General features: G+C 43.3%; 2 protein-coding genes across 2 annotated transcripts in view; one reads left to right on the top strand and one right to left on the bottom strand.

Moving 5' to 3' along the window:
• Positions 1-263: 263 nt before the first annotated feature.
• snx18a (sorting nexin 18a) lies at positions 264-11,007 on the top strand. The gene is made up of 2 exons (XM_041936712.1): positions 264-2,107; positions 9,992-11,007. The coding sequence occupies exons 1-2, from the start codon at positions 586-588 to the stop codon at positions 10,243-10,245; spliced, it is 1,776 nt and encodes a 591-aa protein (XP_041792646.1). The 5' UTR covers positions 264-585; the 3' UTR covers positions 10,246-11,007.
• A 12,180-nt stretch (positions 11,008-23,187) lies between these two features.
• Positions 23,188-27,397, bottom strand: part of cspg4ba (chondroitin sulfate proteoglycan 4ba) — a 28,292-nt gene continuing 24,082 nt past the window's right edge. Inside the window, exon 10 of the mRNA XM_041936410.1 lies at positions 23,188-27,218. Coding sequence (XP_041792344.1) covers positions 25,159-27,218 — 2,060 coding nt within the window. The 3' untranslated portion in view covers positions 23,188-25,158. The remainder of the gene's footprint in view (positions 27,219-27,397) is intronic.

Genomic DNA, 27,397 nt, shown 5'->3' with positions numbered 1-27,397 from the left:
CGGCTATCTCCACTGTTATCACCCTGTTCTCAAACAACCCTTCCTAAATGGGACAAACCTCACCGACAGGCTGGTGCGGCTGGTCTGTGTTACGTTTTTGCGGCATGAAGCAATCAACAAGTCTGGAGTAGCTTTGTCGTAGCGCTCGCAGGCGATTGATTTGTGTTGTCTGGGAGGATTGCAGCATCTTGTAGCTCCGCCCTCGATTATTCAGCCTGGTCGACGTGCGGTTGCTGCGCAGCGCGTGAAGGCAGAAGCGTCCGACTGGGATCGGAGGGACACTGGAGGAGCACAGATCAGTGTTGTTGTAGCGGAAAATACCTTCGCTACAGTTTTCCCACACCGCAACCTCCGGGTTAAAACACCGCATTTTCCTCTCAGGTTTGACCAAGAGGAGGGGCCGCTTCAGAAAAGGATATAAACAGGATTTTCTCACACGGCGAGAAGTTTGAACGCGGACTTTCAAGAGTAATTTCGGGTGGGCTGACTGAGCTAGCCTGGCTGCCCGCTGCGCGTCCCTCCTGCCCCGGTCAGCCAGCCGTAAGTTAGCTCGCTGTCCTGGTCTGCTTCCAGCTGCGGGTAATCATGGCGCTCAGAGCCAGGGCGCTGTACGACTTCAACTCTGAAAACCCCGGGGAGGTGTCGGTGAGGGAGAACGAAATCCTAACTTTGTACAGCGAGCAGGACATTGACGGCTGGTTTGAGGGGGCGAACAGCAAAGGGGAGAGGGGACTGTTCCCCGCGTCCTACGTGGAAATCCTGAGAAACGACGCCGCCTCCACGTTCAACAACAACAGCTGCGGCACATCTGGGGACACTTACCCGGACTCCCGATACGCAAACATCCCGTCCGGAGGATTTGATGGCTCTTATAAGCCTCCGACTAAAGTTGAGAACTTTTCTAAATCGTCTTCGCCCGGTTTCACCACGTTCACACAGCAACAGCAGCATCCGCAGCAGCAGCAGCAGCACGCCTACCAGCAGCCCATCCAGGGGAGCGATGATGACTGGGATGATGACTGGGATGACAGCTCTACTGTTGCAGATGAGCCAGGGACTGTTGGAGGAAGGTATGACTTTGAAGGCAATGGGCCTTCCACTTACAGAGTGTCAACATCCTCAATGTCAAGAGGTAACGCACAGCATGCAAAGAGCTCCGCCACTGTCAGCAGAAACCTGAACAGGTTTTCAACATTTGTGAAGTCAGGAGGAGAGGCGTTTGTGCTCGGGGAGGCATCAGGCTTTGTGAAGGATGGGGATAAGATCTGTGTGGTAATGGGTCAGTATGGTCCCGAGTGGCAGGAGAACCCGTACCCATTCGCTTGCACAATTGACGACCCCACTAAACAGACCAAGTTCAAGGGGATGAAAAGCTACATCTCCTATAAGCTGACTCCCACCCACACGCAGAACCAGGTGAACAGGAGGTATAAGCACTTTGACTGGCTGTACACTCGGCTGGTGGAGAAATTCCCTGTTATCTCGGTGCCACACATCCCGGAGAAGCAGGCCACAGGGCGCTTTGAAGAGGACTTCATATCAAAGAGGAGGAAAGGCCTCATATGGTGGATGAACCACATGACCAGCCACCCTGTTCTGGCCCGGTGTGACGTTTTCCAGCACTTCCTCACCTGCAACAGCACAGACGAAAAGGCCTGGAAGCAGGGTAAGAGGAAGGCGGAGAAGGATGAGATGGTTGGAGCCAACTTTTTCCTCACGATCAGCACCCCCGCAGCGCCGCTTGACTTCCAGGAGGTGGAGAGCAAAATAGACGGGTTCAAGACTTTCACCAAAAGGATGGACGACAGCACCTTGCAGCTCAACGCCACTGTCAATGAGTTTGCCCGCAAGCAGATCAGCGGCTTTAAGAAGGAGTATCAGAAAGTGGGGCTGTCATTCAAGGTTCTCAGCCAAGCCTTTGAAATGGACCAGCAGGTGTACTCGGCTGGACTCAACCAAGCCATCTCCTTCACTGGGGAGGCATATGAATGCATCGGAGAGTATTTTGCTGAGCAGCCCAGCAAGGATCTGGACCCCATCATGGATTTGTTGGGTCTTTACCAAGGACACCTGGCAAACTACCCAGACATCATTCATGTCCAGAAAGGTAAAATAACAACACTGTTGGTAGAGCTGTAATCATGGCAATGACCTGCAGGTTAGCTGCTGCCCTAACAGTCACACACATTTTACATTTATTTATCATTTACCATGAGGTTGCTTTCACAGGAGCCTCTCAGGAGCCAAATTATTATCATTTGTTTGTTTTTTGATCATGACGGCAGGTCGCAGATTGTTGCCAACCTTTAATGTTACATTTCTTCTAGAACATTAACAACTATTATTATTGAAAAAAAACAGGCAAAAGATAAGACAGTTCTAAATTAAACCTAAGGATATACAGTTACATACATACATATATTAAAGATAAACAGTTAGCATAAACACAAAACTAAACTGAACAAGAAAGGTAATGTGTAAAAGATACACACCATTCAAATACCAGAGCAACACTAGGAGACAGATCTCGCTGAAAACATACTGAAGGTGAAGTGTGTTTGTTTCCGAAGAAAGACAAACACTGCCATTTTTTTCAGCCTGTTTTAATTATTAGACTTGCCAACATCAAACAGCAGCCAGCTTACAACTATATCTTAAGTCACTTTGCAAAACAAATAAGCCGTTGTTTGCATTTGGATATTGGTTTATGTGCCTCTGCCTCCTGTTTGTCCCACCTACTGGAAAGGGTGGCACCTGTTTGGCCCTGTTTGATTTTCCATTACAGATGAAGTATTACAGTGCATATTAGTGCTCTGGAGACGAAGATTGTCCTACCTGGCTTGTCGATCACAAATCTGACGCACAATAAGATTTGCAGCTGAATCCTTCGTCAGTGATTGTCCACATGGTTTGCAGTCTTTGCACAGAAAGTCAATGTTGCACTAATCTAAGCCGTGCTCCTACACGACCCAGAACTCTGTGATTGTTCTCATTGTGTGGCAAAATGTCACTCTCATGAGAGGCAACACTGTTACGCAAGAGGCATAGCATTGTGTCTCTTGTGTGTCGAGGGAAGCTCTCGCTGGTGATTACCATATGTGAGAATGTGGCACGTTTGCATCCCTCTAATGGGAACGAGAAAATAATAATCAAAAGGAAACACGCAGCTCAAACCAAACTACTCCAGATTATACCTGACTCACTGCTTTTTGGACATTCATCCAGTAGCTCTCTCTTTAAATCACATACATGAAACGTAAGTCTTAACAATCCCTGACAGGTGGACATTCACCTTGAAACAGTGCCATGTAGGACACCTATGCTGTACACTTGCGAACATGAGAGGATGATGTGAACTAATCCTTCTCATCTCGTGCAGTATGTTCAGTCCTAACTTACTAAAATCACAAGACTCTTAGGATCAGAGTGGGAAAACTTTTTCATCCAGTCAGAGTCCCCTGTGATGTCCATTATTTAATGTACCAGATAAATAGATTTTAAAAAAAAATTCAAACCATAACTTGCCCAAGTGAACTCGTAGAGCCACAACTTAAGTATGGCCTGTTGCTGGTGACAAGTTTTAATTCCCCCACCTTTCCTGTGGACATCTTGGTTTATCGTTTGGCTCCCCCTACAAACACTGGACCCATTCACTCCACAATAGACACCACTGGGGAAACAGGACAGACTGTGTTTAGGCTGCAGTGGGACACAAACTTCCCAGTCAGCTCAAATCATGTTCGCCACGTAGGCTGCATGCACAGCCCAATTAAGGTGACACAGCCACAGTCTGGCGTGATAAGCCTCAGCCTAATTCCACAGATAAGAAACTCTTGGTTTGAGACCACAAATGGAAGACCTTGCTGGGGGCACAATGTTGAGAAAAGATGGAGCGCAGTGAAACGGGGCTTCACCACACTGGACTGGAAACAAAGCTGATGGGGAATCCAGGGCATGCAGCAGATGAAAGAAGAGCTGTGTGCAGCATATTGAATCCAAAATTACTTTGATCTCATCTTGTGTTTAGTGGATTGAGGCTTTTTAGTTTCTCTATTTATTTTGAGCCAGGTTTTTTGCATTCCTTTCCCCTTAATCGTTATATAAGTGAGGAACCCGTATTCCTAGTTTCTTTCTATTTATAGGGAAAGTAAAACACAAAAAATACAGAATCAGGCCAGTTTATCCTCTGTTAAAAACTCAGTTCATGTGCATGCATTACATTAAATATAGTAGCGCCCCCATTCATGACAACTGAATGGCTGTTTGTTACTCAAATTGCCTACATGCTTCCAGGGAGGCGATACATGCAAATACCCTCTTACACTCTTAAGTCTACTCATGCTGTCTACTCACCTGAAAATCTTGTGTAACCATCCAGCACTTGACAACTGTTAACAGTGTTGCGAAATGTCTGTAATTACGGAGAAAGGTTTGTGAAAGAAAAGGTGGTTTTTAATGAAGCCATGAACACTGATAGCTTAAATTTCACTGGCATGTCATTGCACAGCTGCAAGTTTAAAGATACACCAGCCATGTACATGTTCTGAATTTAGCATTTTATCTGGCCCTTTCTCTCAATTCCTCATATATTTAATAGATCACACTTCATCCAGGTGTATCCCGTCTGTTGCTCGATTTTTAATACGTCTTTCCTGATAAACCTGTTCAGGAAATGTTCACAAGTGCTGATCTTCTGTTATGAAGTGAGGCCTGTCGCTGTCCTCTCCCTGTTAGACAACTGAAGACAGGCTAGGCCACATCCTTTGTTGTCATTAACCAGAGCACACATTTCCGCAGCACAAGTGGTCGCACAGAAACTCATTGAACAGCGCTGTAGCCATGCAGTGGTCGAGGTATAATCAAGATTTGAAGAAGTCAGAAGGAATGTAATACATACGTACGGATTAAAGCTAATAAGCTTCGTCAGTCACTATTTATGAAGTTATCTCTTGAGGCGGTGTTGCACACATATCACTTCTGCTCTCTTTAGGATAAATCTGTCAAACATCAGTCTTGTCTCGTTTTGACTTCATGCACCAGATGTGTTTTTATTTGATCACATGGACAATAACCAGTGAAATGTGAGCTTTCCCACAGAGGGACACCAAACATCAACCTATTGATCCCCACCTCTTCAGGGACCACTAGCCATTAGCGTGGCGCTTGACCGGGACAATGATATTGACATCATATCTGGTGTTGCTTTCAAAAACATACTGAGCTTCATCATTTGTTTCTGTCCTTCTCTGATGTTGTGACCTTGACAGCGGTTTTGTTGTTTTTCAAGTTCGTAAGAAAGAGGAAGGAGGGGGAAAGGTTTCATCCTGTGAATGCTGTTCAGTCCAAAGTTCAGTCCAAAGTTTCAGGTTTGGCTGGTTACCAAAGAAGCTACATTTGTTTTTATAAGTGAAGGATTTAAATGCTCTCATTCAGCATTATTGAATCTCAAGAGAGGTAGTAATTAAAACCTTTGACTGCATACGTTGCAGTCTAAAAATGGTCCAGCAGACACACTTCTTTTTCATCACAGCTCACATCGTCTATTTGTAGACTGTTAAAATGCATCCAGTTATGCTGTTGTACTTTGTGTGATAATATTGATCATGTGTACATACTGTAGTTTAGTTCCGTTGGCTTAAAAGCATGGTCTGCATACAGAACACAGAATGAATTATGGTTAAGTTAATGAGTAATTAAGAAGTGAAATGCAGTTTGGCTTCACCTACTTTATGTCCCTTCTGGCTGTATTCATGAGTTGTCTTTCTTTTGCTATTTTTATCTATTCAGCAAGTCACTAAGAGGTGTACTTTGTCTGATGTTATTACAGTTTTATCACCGCACACAGTAAAATGATAAAACAATGGCAAGCAAGTCAGGGAAAACAACGAAGACATCAGGTTTTCCAGCTGAGTCAGCCATTAAGCCGACACTCCTTCTGTGCAAACGCTGCAGGTCTGTCTGATATATTGTTTCAGGCCAGTCAGATGTCCTCCAAAGCACAAATGCACGACCAGGGTGGTGCAGTGATGAGATGGGGATTGCCACTGGTTGTTCAGGTCACAAGCTCGCAGTAGCTCAGTGTTGTGTAACCAGGGATTACGTAAGAGCTGAGGCTGCTGCCTCCAGTGAGTCCAGGAGGGCTGGGTGCCACCTCCGTACACCCGGGGAGGATTTCTTCAGAGGCGTTCATCAGGATTTTATTTCTAACGTGACACTGCAGTATGCTACAAAACTCCTTAATCACTATAGATGATGCTCTTTAATCTTCATCCGTTTATATTATAAGAACATTATGTATCTCAAATACTGGTGATGTGCAGCATCTCTCTGTCTGTCACTCAGCAGCAGTACCCTGGGAAAGCAAAGGCAGAAGCAGAAGCAGCGGTTGCACAGCAAGACATCAGATACATGGCATGACTCAAGCTAACAGAGGATCCATTGTGATAGAATCTGGTTTTATTTTTTTTCTTGTTTTTGTTATTCATTGCAAAGTAACACCTACTGCAAAGTTGCTGCACTGCAGACAGTTGTAGAGACAGCGTGTTTGTTCAAAAGCTTTGTAGAAGAACGCTCCTGCACACTGTCCATCACATGTGACAGTAAATAAATTATCTTAAGGTTTTTTGCTTTGTTACTCCAACAAAACAACTAACAAGCAATTTGAGGACTTCACATTTGTTCTCTGGGAAATTCTCATGGGCATTTTTAACCATTTTCTGACCTTTCATAGACTAAACAATCACTATAATTGACAGATATTGCAATTGCAATATGAGTCATGATTTTAGTGGGGAATGCTGATTAATTTTCACTGGAAAAAAGTGATGATGATGTGATTCTTGGTGGGGTCTGGAGAATATGATTGTAGGCCGGGGTATCTCTGTACCACCACAATGCTTCATTTATCCTGGTATGTTGTGACACATTTTAGCATTATCAAAAAACTGCAGCAATCCTTCAATTTTGATATTGCACTTGGCTGTACTGCAATTTCAATGACATTTCCATTAATTGTTCAGCCCTAATTTGCAGCCCTACTTGTCAGACTCAGTGTCTTATTAGTGGTTGTGTTTTGGCAGCATGCCTGCAAAGCTTTACTTGCAGCAGCTGTAAAAATGCTGTGGCTCTTTATACCACAGTCTGCTGACACCATCTTTTTTTGACTGAACTCTTGCCTTTCTCATAAAGTCTCCATGGTAACAATAATTCCTTCTTGGTCCATTAGTGGGCTTTTAAAACGCAGGAAGCCAGAGACCTTTGAGGTACAGTAAACACCTTTGGGATTGGCATTTAAGTCTGTGGACAGCTGTGTTTGTTCTCGTCTTCTCTTTTCCTCCCCATCTCTGTTCCCTTGTTGTCTTTGCCTCTCGTTCTGTCATGTTCAATCTGTTGTGCATTAGAGGAATTTCAAAGATCTGGGTTAAACTGCAGCTGAGGGACCTACGGCCAGGAGGCAAACTAGGCAGATTTTGGGGGGAAGGGTGAAGAGATGTCTTTTTGGGGGGAATTTTGTTAGCTTTGCTCTACGTGCTGTAATACGTAGCTTTGCATGCAGAGTGTAGCAAGCTATAAAGAAAAACACAGCCATTGTGCATTTTTGTCAACTTCAAGGGAAGACAGAAGCCAGAAGAGAGCAGGATTAGGTCAGTAAATCTTCTGTGGTCTCACATTTCAAAGGACAAGCAGGCTGAATCAGGCTTCCAACAAAGTGGTGGTGACTAAGCTCACATAATGACTTGAAAATCCCATGACAGGCCAATATGGGAAGTTTTGTTGCATGTCTTATGGGTACATATCTCACCTTCACACTAAAGCGAAAGCATGAAGATGACATTGTTTGTCAGCTCTCATGCGTTTAGTTCCACTCCTCTTACTCGTTGTCCGTCATTTCGAGTGATTACAACATGTCAGTTTTCATCACACCCACATATAGTACGTCAGCAATGGTTCCCGAGTTTTAAAGTATTGAGCCAATCAGTGTTGCTGCCACATGAACCAGGAACTCAACCAAAAAGACAAACCAAATGAGTTTCACGATAAGTTAATCTGCTAATTATTTTCTTAATTAATTGTTTGGCCAGTGAAAAGTCAGAAAATGTTGAAAAATGCTGTTTTCCAAACCACAATGTGACGTCTTCATATAGCTTGTTTTGTCCAGCCGAGAGTCCGAAACACAGAGAGGAATGTACCTGAAACACAGAGAAGCAACAAGTCCTCACAAACGAGAAGGAAATGTTGGGTATTTTTGACGTTGGCAGCTTGATGTTGGTGGCTCTGCTCTCTGCCTCTCACACAAGAGCTGCAAAGTTGATGAGAAACGGGGGGAAACAAAATCACTGTGCAAATTGGAGAACCATTTTTGACAAGAACAAACAAGAAGGAATTGTGTAAGCACACATACGTTAGCATTCACGTCACAACCCATGAATGTCCTCTTTGAGTCCAGCTGTGACATGTGAACTTTTTTAAGTAGTTGGAGCGGGCAGAAGGTCATATCCTGTCAGTGTGTCTTTCACTTCAACTTAATACTTATTGCTCATGACATTTCTTCCTTTACTCGGTCAGAAAATGTCAGCAGTTTGATAAGTCATCTGTCATGAGCTCCTGGTGTTTTGACCCTGCCTTCTGCTCCCTGCGAACTAGCTGTCTGGAAATTTGTAGGCTAATTTTCATGTTTTGGCACCAGTGTGGCTGAAGGCTTCTCTGCAGCAAGCAAAACTCAGGAAGCAGCAGCAGTGACAGTTCATATGTGTCAAAACGGGAGGTCTGTAAACCATCGCTTCTTTCTCCTCTTTTGCCACAAGAGTCCACCACAGTGACGACGCAAGTAGCTCTTACCGGCAGAGTGGAACCTCAGGGTGTTTTACTCTCGGTATGAGTGTGACATGCCTGATTTCTTCTTCACAAGCTATAGTTTGTAATTGTACAGTTTATTTAAATTCACCAAAGCCACGTTAAAGCAGGTGAAACTTATCAGTAACCATCAAATGGCAGTGATGGGAAGTAGTGAAGTAGTTGAAACGCGAGAATCAAACTTCCCTCAATAGTGTGAACTCGGGTTGATTTGTGTGAAAGGATCTGAAAATGTCAAGCAGTGCCTGATATTGTGCGGCGAAAGCTACATGTTGCAGCATCCCCACCAGTAGATGATCTATGTAGAAGAAATGGAAATGAAGAACCGGCAGTGTTCTTGTATGGCAGTATAAATAAAAAGATCAGACTCTTACTTCATGTCATGCGTACAGATAAACACTCGTTCCATTCATCCCGTACATTTTAAAGTGTGTGTGTGTTGTCTGCGTATCCGGAGCACCTTGTGGTCATCGTTTCAACATGTGGAGAATTCAAAGCTAGACGGGCCTGATTTGCTTCGTCACTGTTGCTAAGATATTACTGGACAACTGTTGTTCAGGAGTGGAGTTTAGCAAACTGAATTCTTGAACCGTGACATCAGCATTAAACAATCGCTAAGTTACAAAATAGACGTATTCACAGTTTTTTAGCAGTTGTCAATTTTTAGATGATGTCCTTGAAATTGCCAACTCCTTGGTGGATGGTATCAAACTGCCAGCAAAATCCCCTTAAATGGTTGTTTAGAAAAGGCCTTTGAAGTGACTTAATGCAGTGGATGTTTTTTTAGAGTTGGGCCCCCTCACATCCCTAAATATAGACACAGATGTGGTTCTCAGGGAGTTTGGAACAAACTGTTCATCAAACTATTTTTGGCTTATAAGTTCACTGTCAAGCTGTGGTCTTGAATCTTAATAGCAGAGACTGTTAAGATTATTGATTAACTTTCTTGTGAGAGAGTCTAAAAGTCTGTTTGATGGGTTAAATGTTGGGTTTAAGGAAATAAATTGCATGTCTCAAAAGTAGTATTGTTTAGTGGGCTGTTTTCCCACACAGGTTAAAATAATATCTGGATGATTTCCTCTGTGATGAAACCAAAAGATAAATCATATTATTTTTGCTCTCTCTACACCGCACTCAGGTGCCCTGACGAAGGTGAAAGAAAGCCAGAAGCATGTGGAGGAGGGCAAGATGGACCGGGCACAGGCGGAAGGCATCAACGAGCGCTGCAACATCATCTCCTGCGCCACGCTGGCTGAGATCCAGCACTTCCACCAGATCCGCGTGCGCGACTTCAAGGCACAGATGCAGCACTACCTACAGCAGCAGATCGCCTTCTTCCAAAAAATCACAGGCAAGCTAGAGGAGGCCCTGCAGAAATACGACAACGCGTAAGAGCCCGTCGGTTTAGACCTTTGTGAGCCATGACCGTGCGCCTCCCTCGACCAGCCGGTGGAGTTTTGGCAAACAGCAGCCAGCACCACATGCTGCTGAATGCTGTTCATCCAGCAGGGAGGGACATTCGAGGAGATTACGCTGCCGTAATAACGACATTTCTGCCAAATCCAGGTTTCTGTGTGTGTTGGCCAGATTCTTTTGGGGACTGGATGTCCTTGTTTAAGAGAGGACATGTAATTTAATGAAGTTAAGCCAATTTGTAATACAAAGAAACAGTCTCTGCCTTTAGATTTGACGAGAATCAGCGATAATGACGGGCCACCACTTGGTCCGGTGCGTGGGTGAATTCAATCTAATCAACGTTATGACCTGCAGAGAGAGAACCTTGTATCCGCTGCTGCCTACACACCCGGTGCAAGATTTCATATATCAAGTGTTTTTAGCCTTACGACACTGTTTTTAAACGACTGTTTTTAAGCGACTGCCACTCCAGGAGCAGCACTGTTCCAGTGGCGAACACACTGCCTTCTGGAAACACTCAAGCCCCTCCTGGTATCTCTCTCCTCGGGCAAACAGGACAAAATGTTTACAGTCACCACTGTCTCGCTGTGCCTTCTGATTACGTTTTTCTGGTCATTTTTGTTACCAATTACTAAAAAGCTTTATATACTGTATATGTAGAAATATATTCTATTTGTTTTTACAATGCTACAAATTTTGCAGTCTTTGAAAAAAAAAAAAAGATCACTGTGCTTTGACTGAAGGCAGTGTCTTTCATGGGAGATAATATTGTTTGATCATGCTGTTTTTTCCCCCAGTGGCCCAGGGATTGATTTTCAATGCTCACAGTTTGGCAAAATCAGGATCAAGAGAGGATTACCTGCTTTGACAATAGGAACCCACGCCTTACACATGGCACAGCCAGAACTGGTGCTGATTTAAGCTTGCAGAATTTAAGGGACGTGTATAATGGACACTTGCACACACGCTAAATACCTGAAATAGTGTCAACAAAACGTTTTTCAGGCTTAATTTTTGGGTTAGTGTTCAGAGGCAGGCCGTTAGAGGGCACAGGGCTCCTCATCTGTATTAATAATGCCATCATTTTAATAACACACTTCTAGACAGTTCAGCTGTACTGCTGCTTTGACCTTTATGATGTTGGTTACATCATGAGGAGATTAACATAGAAGCAGAGACAGAAAAATAAATTCCTCCTTCAGAGAAAGCTCTTGGTTGGTCTCGTGTGTTTTGTCAAGTACTGAAAATGCGTGATTACACTTGTCTTTTCTCGTTCATTTGATTGCATTGAAAGTGTCTGATCTCTTCAGTCTAGAGCCTGAATGCAACTGGGAAGAGCCAATAAAAACTGTATATGCACAGATAGGTTCATTTGCCTTTCAACAGTCCTCCCAGGGGCCTCAGACTCTCACACTATATGACCCGTGTAATGTAGCCACCTTACCATTTTATAATGGCTGTAAGACAAAGAGCAAAGCGTACGTGCAGGTTTCCTTGGCTGCATCCCTGGAGGACCGGTGTGCCGTGTCAGTGTTTCATGCTAAACTCACACTCGGCTCACAGATCTGCTGACAGCGTAGAGTCCAGCTCGCCATCTGGGACATCTGGCCACTGTTAGAAGTGCCGGAGCGGATGACAGTGAACACGTAATGAACAGGAAAAGGTCAAAAATAGGTGGGAGAGGCTCTCAGTAGTTGTCATCACCCCCACCTACAGCATTACCAAGATAACTGAGTGTTGGAGGTAACTTTTTCTCCTCGCACAGATGGCTTACCATCTTGAGGGGAACATACACTGTGAAACAGTGCAGTCTCTGTGCAGCCAGATGAGAATCGAGTTTGACAGATGTGATGGTGAGCAGAAGATAACAAATAGCAGCAGCTTTTGTCAACACTGAGTCTTAAGAAACAACCCCCCCAGTTCAGAAAGCATGTTTATCAGTTAACATCTTCAGTGTTAAGACGTTCCCCTCTGCTCTTTCTGCCACTGCTTGAAACCAGATCACAGGCGTTTACAGAAACAGTGATAGAAACGGTTGCCAACTGCATATTCTCCTGCCAATATCTAATTGAAGGCAATTTTGAAAATCTATTAATTAAATGCACGGTGCTGGTATTCTGTGCTGTGATCAAACGCAATTAGACATTCTCTCAAACATTAGAGCTTCTTTATGTATAGTTAATGAGTCCATTTCCAAAGGGATAAGCATGTGCCTTTTAACTCCAACAAGTCTAAGAGTGTCAGCCGCGATAGCAGCTCTGTGTGGCGGCACTTTGAGCTAAATGCAAACATCAGCATGCTAACATGCTCACAGTGGCAAGGCTTAATAGCTGATGTTTAGCAGGTATAATGTTTACCATCTTCACCATCTTAATTTAGCTTGTTAGCATGCTATCGTTTGCAGATTAACACTAAATGCAAAGTAGCAGAGGCTGATGGGATGTCAGTTAGTCCTGCAGGTATTTGTTCATAAGCTAATATTGTAGCAGTTTAAGGCTTTTATTGATGACTAGTTGGCGGATCACCAAAGTTGTTAGAATTGATTGAGAAGAAGTGGCTTTCCGCTTGGAAAGTGCAAAATCTCACCATCTCCTCTCTTTTTTCCTGTCCTCTCTCTTTCTATTATATCTGTTTTTCATTTTCTGCATAAACTGGACAAGATGCACACAGCCTGTAGTAATCTCATCCCTCAGGCCTTCTGTCAATACTGCCAACGCCCGGGGAAATGGGTGCTCCTGTTTTTACATTCTTGCTCTTCCCGGCCTCAAGCTTTGGTTGCACCGAGTTGGTAAAACTGATAAATGTTAGGCACATAGAGCTCAGAAGAAAGGATTTGTTCAAGAGGGTTTGCACGCACCTACTCTTGCTAGACATGACTCGTGTGAATGATCGGAATTACAACAATGGTCGATCCAGATATGATAAGAACAATAACGTCATAGTGTTTTGTTTTTTTTCTGCCACGTTTAAAGTTGTGCAAAAAACACGCAGCGTGCAGATGTTTTGTGTTAGGTCATCGTCTTCAGCACAGTGCAGTTATTCTAAGAGCGGGGGTGTTCATCCTCACCACAGTCTAGCATGCGGGAAACAACAGCTCCGCCTGATTCAGACTCGGATTTTTCTTGCGACAGAACAGTGTCAGCAGCGGACCACATTCCACACACACAAACGTCGAGTGTGTGAAACCGATTGCCACAAGAGCGCCGGAAATACCTTCCAGATGCTGCGGGAGAGCGCGATAACAGAGCATGACACGAGCGTAATCACTGAAGGGTGAAAACATGGAAGATACAAGAGGCTGAACTCGATTTTCTGGAGGATTCGTTCTGGGAGAGTTTGCAATCGAGGCAACACATCTCAGCTCTAATAAGAAGCACCACGTGTCTAAAATAAGTTGTCATGGCTGCTCCTCTGAGACTTGGCCGTCTTCCTTTTGGACTCGCAGCCGCTCTCTGGAATTCACTGAATGTAACCCACAAACATTCTGCACCTTTGTCGTAAGCGTTGACCCAAAAATGAGAAAATCTGTCCGAGCCCTCTCCCAGCTGCTCATTTACTGCTCTCACACAAGCAAAACAGCCATGATTTGACAGCATATTTTCACCTCTGCAGTATCACAGCTGAATTTTCAATAACTTTTGGCCTCTTGAGTATTTTTCTGTTTTCACAACACTGGTCCCCACATTCTAGAAATGGGTTTGTTTTCCTTCAGTTTCAATAGTTGGCATTGAGAGGCAGAACAGTAGTTGAGAGAACCACACTAATGACCTGGCACTGACGCCGCATTTGACCACATTGTTTTCATAAGGACTGGATCGGTCTCGAGATCCTTGATGAGATTACACCCAATTCCTCCTGCACCCTCCCTGTGCAACACTCGGGTCTGACTCTTCAGCCAAAAAAACGCCAAAACTGGGAGTTCAGGCTCATTTCTATATGCAAGATTTAATGTGCTCAGATCCTGACAGCTGTACGTAGCTCCACATTATCCCTAACGAGCACACCTTCCACTCTTGACCTCCCTCTTTGGTGCGCTTACACTCTCGTGACATAATTTCATTTGATGCCATCGTGAGTTTGACCCCGACTTCCTCTTATTGCTTCAGCTGATTAAATGATACATTACAATGGCAGGAAAGGCCCCGAGGCAAACCACAAAGTCTCCATCCCTCGTATTTCTTCTTATAATATTAATAAATTGAAAGAGGAAGTGCAAAGGCAAACACAGGATTTCTGTTAGAAGGAAATGGCTTGTTTCAGATCAGCACTGCCATATTTTAAGTCAAGGTGTGAGTGTGAAATAACAGGACATGTTATTATTGCACGGTGTGCTGACACCCCCACTACCGAACTGGCCTCATTGAAATGAATGAGAGGGCAAGTTGGTCTGAATGTGGCCTTAAAGCAATAGTTGGACATATTGGGAAATGTGCTTATTTGCTTTCTTGCCAAGACTGAAATGAGAAGGTTGCTAACACTGTCAGGTGTGTTAGCCAATTATGAAGCAAGGGCCAGCAGACAATTAGCTTAGCATAAAGTCAGGGGGGAACAACTCTGTCCAAAATTCCAAGCTATGCCTCCCAACAACTCTAAATCTCACTAATGAACACGTAGTATCTCTTTGTTTGTTTAATCTGTACACAAACCGAAATATAAAACGTGCCAGGCTGTGGTTTTACAGGACGTCACATTCTTGGCGAACACGAGCTGGGTGCAAACCCAAAACAATGTGCTGAAAGCCATTAAAACGCTCTGTATTGCCGACAGGAAGTGCAGAGTCAGGCCGTAATTCTCTGAGTGACCTTTCACATACAAGTGATCCTATTGTTGATATAAAAATATGAATTTCTGCTGCTTTAACACCCAGACATGAGAGTGGTGTCCATCTCTTCATCTCATTCTAAGCGAGACAGAATGTTCCTTTAATTTAAATCATGAAACCGATGGGATGTTAAATATTTTGCAGGGCTTTGGTCAATAAAGGTCAACGTACATAAACCAGAAGTCAGAATCCAGGACTCATAATGTGCAAAAGGAGACGTGTTTGTCCACGTTTTTGTCACTTCACGTGTGCATGTTGAAAGAGCACCTGCACGTTTAATAACTGACTCAAGCAGCATTTCATCCTGTGTTGCCTCGGGATTAAATCTGGCTCTGGTGTCATAGTTAATCTTTGCTGTTTCATTACATTAATTCTAACTATTTCAAGAATTATTGTTATTTTACAGCCCTGGCACTAACTAATAAAATATAGGCAAATTGCGTGCAGTTGCTGAGACAGAGAAAATCATGTGCTGCAGGTGCCCCACCCCTCCCTTCTCTGCACATGTGAAGCTACTTCAAGTGCTGTTTCTGTTCCGTATGACTGTTGGGGTTTTTTTGCAGAGTTCATGCTTTTGGAATTCGAGGCGTTTGCCTGTGCTCAGCATATTCCTGCTGGAGGGGGATTCTGGCTGGATCTGCTTTCAATTACAGACGGGTCTGTACTGGCCTTTGATCAGAGTCTGGGCCGACGGAGGCAGAGGGAAGACCGCGTCCTGACACAGCTGACAGGCTCAGGAGCAGAGGGGACGCTGAGCGCTGAGGCCCTGGGCGTGTGTGTGTGTGTGTGAGATAAGACATGTGTTCAGTCCTCCTGGCTACTTCCTGAGACTTGTTTCAGATTGGTCCCATGGGAATTTCTCATTATATTTTTTTACTTTTTCCATCATCTCCTTAATATTACTGCATTAACTGAACCCTCAACCCCATCAGGTGGAGCTGATCATCTCAAAACAAACACATATACGACAAACAATTTGCACATGACACTGGGCATACTGCGTCTCCGCCGATATGGAAAATTGCACCTTCGTCCTTTTCTGTCATGCGAGTCTTGTGTTCATGTAGGTGTGTAACGTGAGGGTTCAGTCAGTGCGATTATCTTCAGGCAGCTGATGACTTCACGGTACGCAGGTCAAGCATGTTCCTCTGTTTTAGAACAAAGATTCCATCAGCGTTCTTCTTCTTCTGTTGTTTGCCTGACATGCAACGTGCCTGAAATGTCTGATCTCCGTCTTGTTTTTAGAAGCTGAAAGCACCTGATGCTGTTACAGGCAGTGTGTTGGGTACAGTATGTGCCAGCGCCTGTTTGGTGCTGAAATTTAATTACGTCTAACAAGCACTTATCCCGAGGGGTCATGTTGCTTGTCCAGACGTTTACCGCTCGCCACTTAACTCCACTTTCCGGAGTCCAAGACATTTTGTTGATCCAGATTTCTGTAATGCTCTCATTCATTATTTTTGGGGTCTTTATTTTGTTTTTATTTGAGTTCAGGAAACAGAAAACCTGCCGAAAACAGCTTTCGACCGAGCCAAGCCCACAGCGGATAATGACACGGTGGCGTTACGCGCAGCTCTTGGTTTTGCAGGAAGCGTGACTATTCAAACATGTGGGCCTGGTCAGCGGCGGCTCCCATGAGATCATCCACTGACCTCAGCACAGCAGCACCCTGCCCACTCCCTGGGACCAGGCCCCGGGTACTGGAAAAAGGCTCAGACACGCTACACCCTGCTTATAAACATTATTTTAGGCTAAAATCTTGTGCTGGGCTTAATCTAACTCAGAATGAATCCAGTGTGGCAGTTTGTGTGGGCGGCTATGCTTTGAAATAGCTGAAAACAGCTAAATCTGTTACCTTTGGGTTTATATGGTGCTGGCATGATGGAATCAACATCCTGCCAAAGCCACGCCCACTGTCAGCATTACTGGGAACTGCAGAATACAAGTACAGATGTCTTCCAATCTGTTTTTGCCGGCTTAAATAGTTTTTATCGAAGACTTCAGGCTACTCCAGCTTGTCTCAATTATTTTCTCCATTGCTGAGTTACCTTCTTGTTAAAGTAGCAGCTACTAATAATGTTTTCCTTCAATCATAAACAAAAGCAGATTTCCAATAAATCTGCTGCTGATATTCACACTTCCGGGGGTGAATTTGCATGTTTTTGGTGACCTCCCTGACCTTTCCTCTATTGTCACCACCAGTCCAGACATGTCCTCTTGCACGGAATATCAAAATGTAGCTGAGGCGTTTTGTGAGCATGTTCTTCTCCCCAGAGGATGCACCATTTTTACACCACCTTCAGTATAATAACTTTACAATGATCTAATGGGCAGACGTTTGCTGGGGGGATGCATGGTCTCAAGAGGATAAACTGTACACTTTCAGCCACATGACTGGTCGGGCTCTAAGAACAGAAAATCTATTCCTCCTCTGTTCTGTGCAACATTTTTGTGGGATGTATTGGACCACCAGCAGGCCCCTCAACATTCAGTCCTGCATAAATCTTGACGAGCACAGCAGACCTTTACAGACCTGCATTTGTTTGTTTTTAATTAACAGAAATGCATAATGGGAATTGTTGTATTTCTCTATTTATTCAAGGAAAGGGGGGTGGGGGGCGCATGCTTTGTGTCCTGTACCTGCAGAACGTTCAGGAATGTGGGAGCACTCTGCATTCTTTGGGCCCGGTTTTGTTTTTATAGCCCTCACACAGGAAGCTCACTCCGGTGGGGCCTCATTCATGCAGTCTGAAAAACGCTGACTGCCCTCCCACCCCCACCTCTCTGGCTTCTCTCCAAGATAGACACTCACACACACACACACACACACACACAAAACACATTTTTTTGTCTTTGTGGGCCACTGTGCATTCTCCCCTCCCCCTTCGCCATCAGAGAGTTTCATTTATAGCTCTAATTACAATAAACAAGCAAGAACAACTAGAGGAGAGGCCACTTCCCCTGCTCACACAAGTTAGTTCTCTCTCAGGGTAAGATCCTCTCGTATGTCTGTCAATCATATATCCTAGGCTAGGTATTTTCTTGTTTTCAAAATAAACCGTATGGTGGTACTTCGGCAGTGAAGAGCAGGTTACTTATCAAGGCCATCAGTCCCGAAATTACATGGAAAGTGAGAATCCCTGCTGTCTCTGTTTTTAAGCTGTATTTGCTATAATTTAATTGTAAACGTGAGATATTTAAGCTTATAAATGCCCAAGAATGTTAATATTCATGTTTCTCTGCCCTGGAAAGACTAGCCAGACCCTCACTTGGACTTGTTTTGTTCTTGCAAGAAAGAACCAAACAAGCAACCCAGAAGTGCAGGATATTTTCAGCGTGTCTTTGCACATTAGCAGGATGTCTGTACTCACCTGGAGATTGCACATTTTAAACTTAAAAGCCTCTTAAAGACAGTGAGATCAGCAAAATGTCACCTGTTCTCAAATATCTCACACACACACACACACACACACACACACACTCACTGTGCTGACCGGCTGACCACCCTTTGTCCACTGCCGCCCACAGACCACAGTCAACCACAGTCATCAAATATACCAGCTGACATGGACTGCTGGTGGTCTGACCTCTCTGAACACACACGTCCGACTGTACAGGTTCATTGTTCACGAGCTCACGCACGGATCAGTGCGGTTCCACGTGCTCGCGTCGCAGAGGATTTGATTTTTGGCTCATCCTTTTCACATGTCAATAGCCCCATCACATCGCATCTCTTCCTCTTACGCTCCACTCCGCGCTGAACAATGGGGACAGAATGGGGGACAATTTGCTTCACGTGGGACTCCATGCAGGGCTCCAGGGAGGGCCGAACGGCTGATGCACAACGTCACTTCATGACCCCACTTTACATGGGTGAGCCTATTGACCGCCGTTACCAAATCAATGGGCAGTGGGGCACGTGGGAGTTGACCACATGTGCATTTGCGTATGTGTGTTGATACTCAGGAGCACTGGCTGGGTCACGTGCCCTCATGCTCCAGGTGTCATGTCTTAGAAAAAGAACACTATTTGGGGCATACTGTAAAATGTTCTGCAACAAAATAGGTTAAGCAAAAACACTTCCAATCTTGTCGCTTTGTATTCCAAGAATGCGGTCCTCAAAAGACAGATCAGAAGAAGAAAATGAGCAGAAAATGGAGGTACTGATCTCCATGTATTAAATACTGTCATACACCATTTACCAAATCTGTCTCAAAAGCCACAGATGAGGGATGACATCTATCCAGAAAAATCTCCATTACTACTTGCTCACTCCTGCAAAAGCTAACTCCCAAGAGTTACTTAAATTAGATGATTCAGTGTCAGCGCACTTTGCTGGCCATATATTACTCGCAATGTGTGCACGACCTGTTTCTTTTCGGTGCCATTTCAGATCACATCAGCCATGTGCAGAGCAGAAAGAGCCCTCTGCTCACTGCCAAAAACCAGAGAAAGGCCTGTCAATGAATCAAGCTGCTAATCCTCTCCCCCAGCAGATGAGAAACGCACGAGGACCCAGTTTAGCAGCAGATAAAACACCGACTGATACTGATGCCACTTGGGTAAAAGCTCCGGGAAGAAAGAGAAATGAGCTAGATTGCAGAATGGCGCTTACTTCATCATTCGCGCAATAGTGCTCTCTCCTATAAGGCAATGCCACGGCTTTCAACACAGGCACGCTACATTCTGAAACCCTCTGCAGTATTTTACGTGCCTTGATTAGCTTTTATGAATAAACTAAATTGCACTTTGTGGAGGATATGTTAGTGGTACTTCAAGTACTTCGCAATTCTTGCAATAGTTTATAAGACGAGGGAGAGAAAAGGGAGTCTTTTAAATCGTGAAACAAAGTCTTTGTAAAATGCAACCGGCGGTCGAAGTGATTCAATTAACCATCTGCGTTTGTCTGTGTGGAACCTTATTAAACCACACGAGCCAAGACTGCTTTGTCTCCCTTCGTCTCGTCTTGCAGGGTGCCATTGTTCTGTGACCCTCCGCCCCACAATTACCAGCCCTTAAATTACAATGATCGCTCTGAGATCTAATATCTGAGGGCGAGAACTCATCTTCACTAATTATCTCTCCCTGACTCTCTGTCTGCGTCTCTAACACATGCTCTGGGAAATTGTAGAAGTTGTATTGTAACTTCTATTAGCTCACTTTTGACTCTTGTGTCACAATCTAAAGGGTGGGCTGAAAGCTGTGCAGGCTAACGCTGTGACTGTGTAACACTGCAGACAGCTAGCGGAATGATAATTTAAACCCTGACTGCTCTGAGCATTCAACATGTGACCGTTTCCTGCCAGACATCCACATCTTGTAAATGCCATGATGTCTGCATTTTCTCCGCGCTGATTTCCTCTTTTCGAGACTATAATTTGACTTTTGTTCATGGAAGTTCAAATCACTGGTGCGTCTAAGCATTTGAAGCATGGCATTAGCAGAAGTTACAGTTTTCTCATGTATCAATGTACACATTGCAAACAATTTTAAATGAGTCCTGCATGCAATAAATTTACCTTTGTAATAAAAAAAATGTGATACCATGTCATTGCATCAGCTGGAGCCATCATAATAATGTAACATATCCTAGATTCATGGTGCCCAGAGGATGAATCCTAATGACTCGGATGAAGCTGATTTTTCTTGTATCTTCTGCTTTGGTACCTGCAAAACTAATGACATCAGCCTCTGCTGCACTTTGGGTTTTGTGCTAATTTGCAAATGCAAGCATGCTAACATGCTAAACTAAGATGGTTAGCAGTTAACTCAAGGCACCACTGTGTCAAAGTGCAACCTTGCAGAGAACTTTTGTTTTCCAAAAGTATGGATCAGTTGATTACAGTGAATACGTGAATGCAAAGCCTCTTATTGCTTTACATCCTGTAGTATTAGCTCCACTCCCAATCTATTGGATTACATAAATCTTTACTTCACTTGTGTAATTACGGCTGTTAGAGCTGAAGCAGTACTATTACTACTGTATGTCATTAAAATCATAACCCTTTTACCAACAGGACTAAAATGCAACATAAAACCATATGATTCGTCTCAACACCAGCTCTAAATGTAGAACCTTAAAATCACCATGTAGTATTACAGTGGAAACGGGACCATTAAATGTTGCATTTGCATCTAATCTCCTTCACTTTGCCCCTGCGTCCGCCCTGTTTTACAGTCTGCTGTGTTCCACCAGACAGACAAAAGACTGTAAATCTGACATGACATGCAAAACAAACCATGCATCTCTGCAAACGATTTCAGGCAACAAATAGAGCGGGCTTGTTGCAGTGTCTGGATAATCTTGGCTCAGTCTTTTAGATCATAAGCATTCCTCAACGCAAACGTGGACGGCCTCACTGAGCGTGTGTGTGTGTGTGTGTGTGTGTGTGTGTGCATGATTTCACTTCTGCCCGTGTGATGATGAAAGCGCTCAAGCAAAGTCGCTTTGGCCACAAATAAACAGTGTTGGTTTGACAGTTCAGATTGGGGAAGTACAGGAGAGCGTGGTCTGTCTTTTTCCTTTTCTGTTCGCGTGTTTACATGTGAGGGAGCGACTGGGTGATCTCAATCATCGAAATCCTGCCCCACTTTGAGCCGTGCGTACTGTAGCACGGCATATGCAGCTGTGTGTAAATGGGAATATTAGTGCAATGTCCTTTTTTATTAGCCATCTAAACAGCTCAGTAGGAATATTGTCTTTTTTCAGAATAAGGGCAAAAAATACTTTCTGCATGTAAATGCATTCAGTGTATTTAGCCATTTTGTCAGACCAAGCAAATATTTACAGCTATCTGTTATCGCTCACATTACCTCTCTGGCCACAGATGCAGTTATGTTTGCTTGTCTTTAACTTTGTTGTCTTTGTTCAACTCTCTGTGTTTGTATCTTTCCATTTATTTGTTTTTGGAGCTGGAGGGTTAACAACCAAATTCCTTGAGAGTGTCAACACACTTGGCCAATGAGGTTGAATTGGCGAACTGGGGCTAAAAAGATCTGGTTTGTGGCTGATGGAGATGGGAATGATGAAGAAGTTCAGCCAGGGTATCAGCGGAGCTCTTGCATTCTCATATCTAGAAGCACATTTTCCGTGTTGCTGTTTCTCCTGATTCAGTTCATCTTTTCCTGCGTCAGACTACTGACTAGCTTGTTAACAAAAGCTGAAAAATTTGATCACATTCAGCTTGAGTTCTGTTTGAATTTCCTTTTAAAAAATGACAACATTGTGGTTAACAACAGCATCCCACTGAAGTTCCTGTTGGCCTGACATGATTGTGCTAAGTTTGAAGCTCCCATGTGATGCCGTTGCTCACCGCTCCTATTAGCTCATTTGCTGTCAACAAGACCAGTGAGCACACCAGCACTGATTCTGCACAAATCCTGAGCTGGGTGCATCTTTGATCGAGCAGTGTGCATTCTTCATGAGCTCACTGCAATGTGTAATTAACACCTGTGCACATGACTGACATCCTTAATGTCCCCAGCATGTGGTGTGTTCGGGGTCAGGAGAACAAGCACTTGCCTTCTTCGCATGACACCATCAGTCATGTAGACTGACTCACAGCGGCTAAACTTCAGCTGCAGAAGAAGATCCTTGTGCTTTTCCAAATTACATTACATGTTTACCTTCTGGGTATCCGCTGAGGTTTTTAGAGGACATTTGCTTTGGCAATGACACATCCCCTATTCAGATGGAAGACACACAACACCTCACTGCAGCTCATATGACAACATCCTGCTGATTTTATTGTTTTTGTGAAACTCACAATTTAAGTAATTGCAGGAAACTGGGAGAAGTGATGATGATAATTAATCTTTTTCTAATTGGTCCTCTGGTGCAAAATATCTTTTGTTTGGATTGAATAAAGAACCATTATGAGGTGGGCCACAGGCTGCAAGTACAGTCTAAATTACAGTTATTGAGAAAACTGCCAGAAACTCATTCAAGTGGAAGAAATAAGAGATCATTTGGACACTAATAAATGTGTTAAGAGGAGAAATGGGCAGATACTAAGTCAAATATACTGCACAGGTTATATATGCACAAACACTGTATGATTGTGTTACTGTATGATAGCAGAAAACAATTCCTTGGAAATATTTTAAGGTGGTTTATTATAAATATGGTATAAATAAATATGACACTTCGGGTTACATCATTCAGAGACTAGAATACACTGGATGGACATTTCTTTTCAGTACAAAATGATTTCATAACATGTAAGTTTACAGTAGTTTTCTATGACAGCTATTTCTCATCTCCCATAGCTTTCAAGAACATGTCAGAACAGTACCTTTAATTTACAGTAGATACATCATTACAGTGAGAAACAACTGATGCCTTAAGTAGCTAATGTCAAGAATGTGATGACAAGTTAAAGTGTTAAATAATCAATACAAATGCCAGCACTCATTTCAGTCAATAGTTTCTTTAGTTTCAGCTTCTCTCAGTAATCTGTCTGAGAAGACAGACAGTTAGCTGCTCAGTCTCCTTAGAAGTAGGTGGACCCCCAGATCTATTCAACTGTAGAGGAATTTGTGAATAGATAACAGAATATACCTACTATTTCAATTATGATCACTGAGGTGATGGCAGGTAGAACACATTGTAAATCTATGTAATCTTTAAGATCAGTGCCTTGATTTTTCATGTTGAAAACATATAAATACTATGCTAAAATTAAAACAACATAAAAAACAGTGTTAACATTTTAACCAGTGTGATTTGATTGGGGCTATAAAAAACAGTTTTAATAGTTGTACAAAATCAGCCATTTCAATGTCCCATTTAAATACGCAGCGACACTGGGAAGCATTTTTGACTGTCAATAAATGGTCAGTTTTATAACGCTCAATCCTGTAATGTTAAACAAAGACCTTGAATATTGACAATACATGCAACCGTCATTAATGGTAACATGAAGTAAATGACTGTTAATAAAATACCTGAGTTTACAAAAAATGCTACTCTACAATATATAATACATAACAACAATATAAAATCTGCACAATCAATTGAAATGAGTAGAGAAGACATCTTTACACCAGTGTCAGTCTGATTAATTCACAGTTTCAAGCTGTTATCAGCATCATCTTCCACTCTGATGATCATAACTCTTAATGGAAGACTTCAACGTGCATGAGGATCAGATGACAAAGTGAGTGATTAGACATATATTAGGCACCAAACATAATATAAATTTACCACAACGATGACCGCTTTGTAAATGCTCAAGTGAACAAAGTCTGTCCCACCAACTCAATATACGGTAGTGGTTAGTGTTGGATTATGATCCAGTGTTTCAATGGACTGTGTGACTCCAAATCTAAAGCTGTCCTTATGCGGATTTCAGTACCAAAGACTTTGGACATAGTGGTTTTCTTCTTTATGCATCTTTAAAGCTGCAAGGATTGTTTTTGGCCACTAGGGGTCAGACTCAAAAATAAGTTAACACACAGCCTTGATGAGAAGTACAACGCATTATGGCCTTTCAAAGTTATTTTTCCTAAAGTAAGCAAACAAATCCATCACCTGGTTACAAATCCTGCAGACACAGATCAACATTATCATCCAACTGGAGCTGTGTTTATGGCCATATGGTGGCCTATTGGCCTCCACCAACTCTTCACAAAAAGTCTTGGCCTTTAGCTTCCTAAAAGCTTGACTTTAGCTAGTTGCTAACTTTGTCTGTTTGCTGTTAGGTGATTGCTGCCGCTGCTGCTGGAAATGGGGCTCATGAGCATGACAGTGCTGAAACTGAACCATCCAGTAATGTACCATAAAAAATGACACTGACAATGAACTACAAGGGGCAAATAAGCTCCATAAAGCTGCAGAATTGGGGGATAGTTCTGAGTTTGTCACTATGAGTGAAATCTTACACATGACAGTGTAATTTGATTCTGTATTAAAACAGAAATATCAATTAATGCAACTTTAAGATTTAACTTGCAACAGGTAATAATTCATTGCAGTCTCATTCAAGAACACAACATATTTCAATCTGGTATCAAACCCTGTAACACTATTCTCCAACACATATAGCTACAAGTTGGTTTGTGGCAGATTATACCCAGTACTGGTTCTTCTGCAGAGTGGGAGTGGCGGTTTGAATAAATTGGGAGGACAAAGCAGGGGAACCATTACTCCAAGAACTTATAAGCATGCTTGAATCAATCGTGTTATAAGCTGAGCCCTGATTTGGTGTCAATAACCGGTCAAGAACAGGGCTACCTGGGCAGGTGTGGTTTAATGGAGTGACAGTGACTGTGGGAACTGTTGTGCTCCTCTGGGTTTGACCCTGGTAGGACTGACTGCTTGGAAGACTGGTGGAAGCTGGCTCCTTTGGCGCAGCAGTGCTCTGCTTCCTTTGCCTGTGGTGTCGAAGAAAGACTACCAGGACTACAAAGATGATTACAAGCAGCAGCAGGGCCAGCAGTGGTAAGATAACTAAAAGTGGATTGGAGGTTTTTTGCGGGTAGGACTCTACACGAACTGGTGTGTTCCTAAAGGGAAAATCCTCTGTTCCACGTGTTGGTTTCCCGAGAGTTGTACTGAAAATGCTCGTTCTGTTGGAGTTTCCCCAGCGGTTGCGCCCCTTGAACTTTTGCTGGTTTTTGCTTGGTTGCTGGGTGGAGAACAAAGCTGTAGACAGGACTGGTGAAGCTGTTCCATTTCTGGAAGTCTGGTTTGGGGTCTGAGGAACAGATGATGTAGTTGGGACGGGGCTATTTGTGGGTGGAAAAAGTGCAGGATCATATGGCACAACTGTAAAGTGGAACTCCCCTTTAGCAGGTTGGATGTTATCAGCTTTCAGTACAAACACCAGTGAGTCATTTAGCTCTTGAACTCCAGTCATATTGGCATTCAGCTGCAAGGCCACCTTCTCCTGCATCAGCTCCTGAAAGGTGAAGGACTGAACTGGTCCAGCTTTTCTGGACATTTTAGGTTTTGTCAGAAACACCTTCCCATATTTAGGTTGGGAGATGATTTCAAATACAGGGTCATGACCACTGATATTAGCCAGTTCAGTTGCATTAAGAAAGCTAGTATTGAGTTTGACAGCAATCCCATTGGGAATCCTCTTACCTTCGCCAACCTGGATCAAAGGTGTGACAGTTATGTTCAGCAATTGGCCAGTCAGGTTTGCCTCTGAAGTGAAGGCAGTGAACTCAAAGCTGTCTTCTGCAGAGGACAGGGAGATCATATGGTAGGACAGTCTTCCAGACTGTAGATCCTCCTGTTTAAACTGTGTAACCTCTTGGTTCTCCTTCAGAAGTTTTCCAAAAATTGGAGGCCTTGTAATCTGGTAGTGAATGGTGATGTTTTTCCCATTGGATTTAGCAGCAAGGTTGTGCTGGGTCAGTGACACTGAAGTCTTGCCTTGCTCCAGTGTCAATCCAGTGTAGTTGACCAGGGAAATTGTAATTTCTGTCACTTCTAGGTTAAAGATCTTATATATTGGTTTATGATGGCCATCTGTGACACTAAAGTAGAACACCCCAGATCCAGAGCTTCCGTCATGGATGAAATATACGCTTCTGTTATTGATTTGGGCTTGGGTGAAGAGCACTATTGACTCATTCAAACTTCCCTCAAGGGCTAGGTAACCATTGTTTGGCTTACTAATCACAGAGAACTTAATATCATCAGGAAGATTATCTAAGTCTTCAACTTGGAGATTCTCAGGCCTTAGAGCTACTGTATCTCCCTGTACCACTGTCAGACTTGGGGCTTTGGTTTTTAACAAAGGTGGCTGATCATTTACAGGTCTGACTGTAATGTTAAAATGCTCTTCAACAACATCACTGTCATCTTGAGGGCGCTGCACTGTTTTGCCCTTAGGATTTAGCCATGCACTGAATACAAAAGCATCATGAGTTGTCTCTGAGTTGTCATGCTTGTAGGTGATACCGTATTTGTTAATGATGAACTGGGAGAAGTTAGGTTTCTCCTTGGTGAGGTTTCTCTCACCCACCACTATGACACCATGCTGAGGCAAAGATGTCACCTGGAACCAGACCTCATGGGAGCTCCGCTGAGGTGTCGGCAGCTTGGACATCAGGTTAGACGCATCCAGCTTGGATTCATCTATGATGACACTTTCCCCTTCGGTTACTTCAGCACCTATCACCAAGCAAATATTACAATAATCACCAAGGACAACATTGTTGAATTCTATATAAGTAATAATTTTCATTTTCACACACTCGTCTGGTGTTCAATGACCATATTAAAATAACAATGGAAGAGCTGTTTGACATTTCATTTTCAAGACTTGAAATGCTTTAAAATGGACAATATTT

Source organism: Chelmon rostratus, chromosome 5 (genome assembly GCF_017976325.1).
Source record: "Chelmon rostratus isolate fCheRos1 chromosome 5, fCheRos1.pri, whole genome shotgun sequence".
Classification (NCBI taxonomy): Eukaryota; Metazoa; Chordata; class Actinopteri; order Chaetodontiformes; family Chaetodontidae; genus Chelmon; species Chelmon rostratus.
The sequence above is the reverse complement of the archived record's forward strand: the minus strand, read 5'-3'. Positions and strand labels throughout refer to the sequence as shown.

Excerpts from the sequence above, each read along its gene's own strand:
- snx18a (XM_041936712.1), top strand. The coding sequence starts at position 586 with ATGGCGCTCAGAGCCAGGGCGCTGTACGACTTCAACTCTGAAAACCCC. Across the intron at positions 2,108-9,991 it reads CATCATTCATGTCCAGAAAG|GTGCCCTGACGAAGGTGAAA; the intron begins GTAAAATAACAA and ends CACCGCACTCAG.